At 37.4% G+C, this 4,559-nt stretch overlaps 1 protein-coding gene across 1 annotated transcript; it reads left to right on the top strand.

Moving 5' to 3' along the window:
* The first annotated feature begins 586 nt into the window (after positions 1–586).
* Positions 587–3,112, top strand: LOC111993078 (receptor protein kinase CLAVATA1). The gene has a single exon (XM_024024931.2). The coding sequence runs from the start codon at positions 704–706 to the stop codon at positions 2,813–2,815; it is 2,112 nt and encodes a 703-aa protein (XP_023880699.1). The 5' UTR covers positions 587–703; the 3' UTR covers positions 2,816–3,112.
* The last annotated feature ends 1,447 nt before the right edge of the window (positions 3,113–4,559 follow it).

Below are 4,559 nucleotides of genomic sequence, written 5' to 3'. Positions count from 1 at the left end.
AAAAAAAAAAAAAAAAAAAAAGGACTCACGAAACCAAAGCACTGTTGCAGTTACAATTCTGCATAGTGCTAACACTCTGGATGCACAGTGCCGAAGCACTATAGCGATATAGCCACTTTTATTATAAAGAAACTAATTTTTAGTTTTTTTTCACACATTAAAATAAAATATATTAAGAAATATATTTTTCATTAAATATGATGTAAATAAGCTACTTTTTTTTAAAAAAAAAAGTAATTTATTTTTCAAAAAAGAACTTTGTGTCAAATTTTACTTTACGGTTAAAGGCTTAAGGTGCCCCATCCATTGCATGGTAATGCCTCGACAGGGTAGCCATGCAGGTCCACCCGCCCAACTCATTTTTTGTTAACCCCAAAAAAAAAAAAAAAAAAAAAAAAAAGGCCTTAAGTTGCAGACTTGCGGCGGTGGATGTGCTTTTTGGCTTTCTTGACCACTTTTTCTTTTGGAAAAGAAAGGTGCTTTTAAAGTTATTCTTCTTTTTTAATCCATTACTTAAAAGAATCCAAGAAATTAATTTCAGTTAAACCCTGCGAGGGAATCAACATTTAAATAGGGCCATATTCCAGCAGGTTAGAGCTACAGAAAATGTTGTAAACTCATAATACAGAATACCCATTTTCATTGAACTGCATGGTGATAAGTGATAACCAGCATATGTAGCATTTTAGTCATCCTTTACAAAATGAGAAGCTTCTTCACTTGTAATCGCCTCCACTTTACTTTAATTATCTTTCTTTTCTCAGTATGCGTTTCTACTTCGCGCTGTGGTGACCTTGAAGTACTTTTGAAGCTCAAGTCCTCAATGATTGGACCCAAAGGCTCGGGCATGGATGACTGGAAACCCTCTTTGTCTCCAGCAGCACATTGTTCCTTCTCCGGAATTTCCTGTGACCAGAATTCACGAGTCATTTCTTTGAACGTGTCTCACACACCTCTCTTCGGTTTCATTTCGCCTGAGATTGGGCTATTGAACAAGCTGGTCAGTTTAACACTCGCTGTAGACAGTCTCACGGGGTTGCTTCCTATGGAGATGGCAAACCTCACGTCACTCAAGGTCCTCAATGTCTCCAATAACGTTTTCTACGGAAAATTTCCTGGAGAAATAACCCTGAGAATGACAGAGCTTGAGATTCTTGACGCTTACAACAACAATTTTTCCGGGCCACTTCCTACAGAGCTGGTGAACTTGAAAAATCTCAAGCATCTTTGTCTTGGCGGGAGCTATTTTTCTGGGCCAATTCCAGATAGTTACTCCGAGATTCAGAGCCTCGAATTCTTGGGCTTGAATGGCAATTCACTTACCGGCAAGATCCCTGCGAGGCTGGGTAGGTTAAAGAATCTCAAAAGATTGTTTGTTGGGTACTACAATGCTTTTGAAGGAGGTATTCCAGAGGAGCTTGGATCCTTGAGTTCGCTTCAACGCCTCGACATGGCGAATTGTAACCTTACGGGCGAGATTCCTAAGAGTCTAGGCCTTTTGAAGAACTTGGAAGCATTGTTTCTACAAATCAACCAGCTCAAGGGTAATATACCTTCTGAACTCTCTGATTTGGTCAATTTGAAAACGCTAGACTTTTCATTTAACAAACTTACTGGAGGGATCCCAGAAAGCTTTTCACGACTAAAAAATATCAATCTAATCAATCTGTTCAAAAACAAACTTATCGGTGGAATTCCTGCGTTTATTGGTGACCTTCCAAATATTAAGGTGTTTCAGATATGGGAGAACAACTTTACGTCTGAACTCCCGAAGAACCTAGGTCAGAATGGAAAACTTGAAGTTCTTGATGTCACATCTAACCAACTTACTGGTCAGATTCCACGAGATTTATGTAGAGGGAAGTTGAAGACATTGATTTTGATGGACAATTTCTTTTCTGGACCAATCCCCGAGGAGCTTGGTGCTTGTAAGTCGCTAGTGAAAGTCCGAATTCAGATGAACTTATTCAACGGGACGATTCCTGCTGGGATTTTTAACTTACCCCTCGTGCAAATTATTGAGGTTAGCCACAACAATTTCTCTGGCGAGCTTCCCTCCAACATTTCAGGGGACTCCCTTGGAATTCTTGATCTATCCAACAATAAAATCACGGGAAAAATCCCTCCATCAATCGGAAATCTTAAAAGCTTGCAAGCTTTATTCCTGGGTAGGAATACATTTCAAGGTGAGATTCCTAGCGAAATCTTTGATATAGGTAGATTGTCAAAGATTAACATCACTTCAAACAACTTCAGCGGTGAGATTCCGACTTCAATATCTCGTTGTACTTCACTTTCATCCATCGATTTTAGTCAAAACAGTCTCTCCGGGGAAATTCCAGAGGATATTGGTAGTTTGAAGATTCTCAGCACTCTTAATCTTGCTCACAACCGACTTAGTGGGCATATACCAAATGAAATTTGCTCCATGACAAGCCTCGTAATCCTCAATCTATCCTACAATAGTTTTGTGGGAAGAATTCCTAGTGGTGGGCAGTGTTTCTTGTTTAAGGACGGCTCATTCACTGGAAACCCAAATCTCTGTACGCCAAGCATGGTCTCTTGCCCAGCTATGCTCGATCCACTTCAAGACTCAGGTCAAACTCGAGGGAAGTTTTGTTCTCCAGTGTTCGTTGTTGCTGTTGTAGCTTTGGCAACTGTTTTGTTGTTGGTGCCATCCCGGAGCCAAACATGTCATGAATGCGAAGGCAGTGTTGGGACATTAGAACTCACAGACGTCAATTGTAGCCTTATTCCTGGCAGCCACGAACTCCAGGAAAATATACATCAAGACTCTCTTAGCTGTCAGATGTAGGCCGGTTTGATAGAGAAGTTTGAGTAATGTTATTTGGGTGTTTTTGATATACATGTAAGTGAAAAATTTATTGAAATGTGTGTAACTTTGTTTAAAATGTGAAAATGTGTGTTAGAACTACACAACCAAACAGGGTCGTAGTTTCTGTCATGAAAATGGTGGACCCTAGGCTACCCATGGGCCTTTGATAGGTTTGTTGTAAGATATGAGTTGAGGATGTGAGTTTTATAGGGGTGGGTAGGTTAGGTCATAAATAGGTTGGGTGTATATTTATCAATTTATCTATTTATGACCCATTTATATATAAATTAATTATTCATTACCAACCCAACCCATTTAATTTATAACCTATCCATTTAACCCATTACAAAATTCATATTATAAAATTTATATTCAGTAATTCAACAAGAGACTAATTTTCGTCTTGCACTTTTCTTGACAACCAAACAAGAAACATTAGACATAATATGCAAAGCACTAAAATGTAAAAAGCCTAACCTTTCAAACAAAAATAGCAAGAAAATCATATCAAGACACTAATTTTTTGTTTCACTTTTCTCCACAACCAAACAGAGACAAAGTACCCAAAGAAAAAAAAAATGAGAAAACTTAAAGAAAAACTCAATCACAATGGTTTTCGTCCCTTCCTCGACTTCTTCCTCCACCAGTCCACCTTGAGCTCTTTGCGTTATGAAATGGACAGGATTCCGATTTTCGATTTCCAATCACAATGGTTTTCATGCAAATTCTCAACCTTCTTCACCTTCTTCATCTTCAGAAACTCAGTCTCTGCAACTCAGCCACCGAGTTATCTGAGTTAATACAAGCACCTCTCCAAGCCGCACTCCAAGTCACCCGTGCTGCCAACTCGAACTTCGGTTTCTCTTTCTCTTCTTCCTCAGCAACGCGTCATTTACTGGGGCCATTGCAAAAAAGCTTTTTGTTATCTGAGTTACTAAGAAAGACAAACTTTAGATAGAGGAAGAAGGAAAGATGTTTAGATTTTGTCTAGTTTGGTAGTTAAGAAAATGCCTAGAAAATGGAGGAGAAAATTTTTACATTAGATGGAGGAAGAGGCGGCTGGCTGTACTGTGATGTTTTCTTGTTTGTTAGGGTTTTTAGTTTTTAGTTTTAGTTTTTTTTTTTTTTTAAGTGTTAAACTTTAAATTTTAAATGGGTAATTGGGTACCCAGTGGTTTAACCATCAAAACTCATTTAATTGAATTATCCATTTGGGTCTTATCCATTTAACCCAAATATTTAATTGGGTTAGGTCAAGACTTATCTAAATTAAGTGGGTTTTGGGCGGGTTTGTGGATTTGGATAAAAATTGCCACCCCTAGTTCTACCCTACAAGAGAAGACACAATAAATCTAAATGAACAACTTTTTATAATAATTTTTTTCACAAATGTTGAGTTGTCACCTTTTCAAGAATAGACAATAAAATTGTGTTAGTAATGGGTGTATGTAAAATTTATTATGTTTTTAACATTATTTCAAAAGCCCTTGACAATATTGAAAAATATTGTGAAACTTTAGACATATTACAAAACTTGTGAGTTCTAATTAGGGTAGGAACTTATACACAAAAATATTCAATACGTGTCTTGTCTAGATGATAGAGATCAATATTTTTGAATAAATAATAATAAATACAACATGCAATAATAAGATGACAAAAGGTACACGTAATTCCCAAGCTTTTTATGGTGAGTGAAGCGCTTGTTGAAAATGTCCAAACT

This window comes from Quercus suber, unplaced genomic scaffold, assembly GCF_002906115.3.
Source record: "Quercus suber isolate HL8 unplaced genomic scaffold, Cork oak 2.0 scaffold_16, whole genome shotgun sequence".
In the NCBI taxonomy this organism is placed as follows: domain Eukaryota; kingdom Viridiplantae; phylum Streptophyta; class Magnoliopsida; order Fagales; family Fagaceae; genus Quercus; species Quercus suber.
This window is presented reverse-complemented; position numbering and strand designations above follow the sequence as displayed.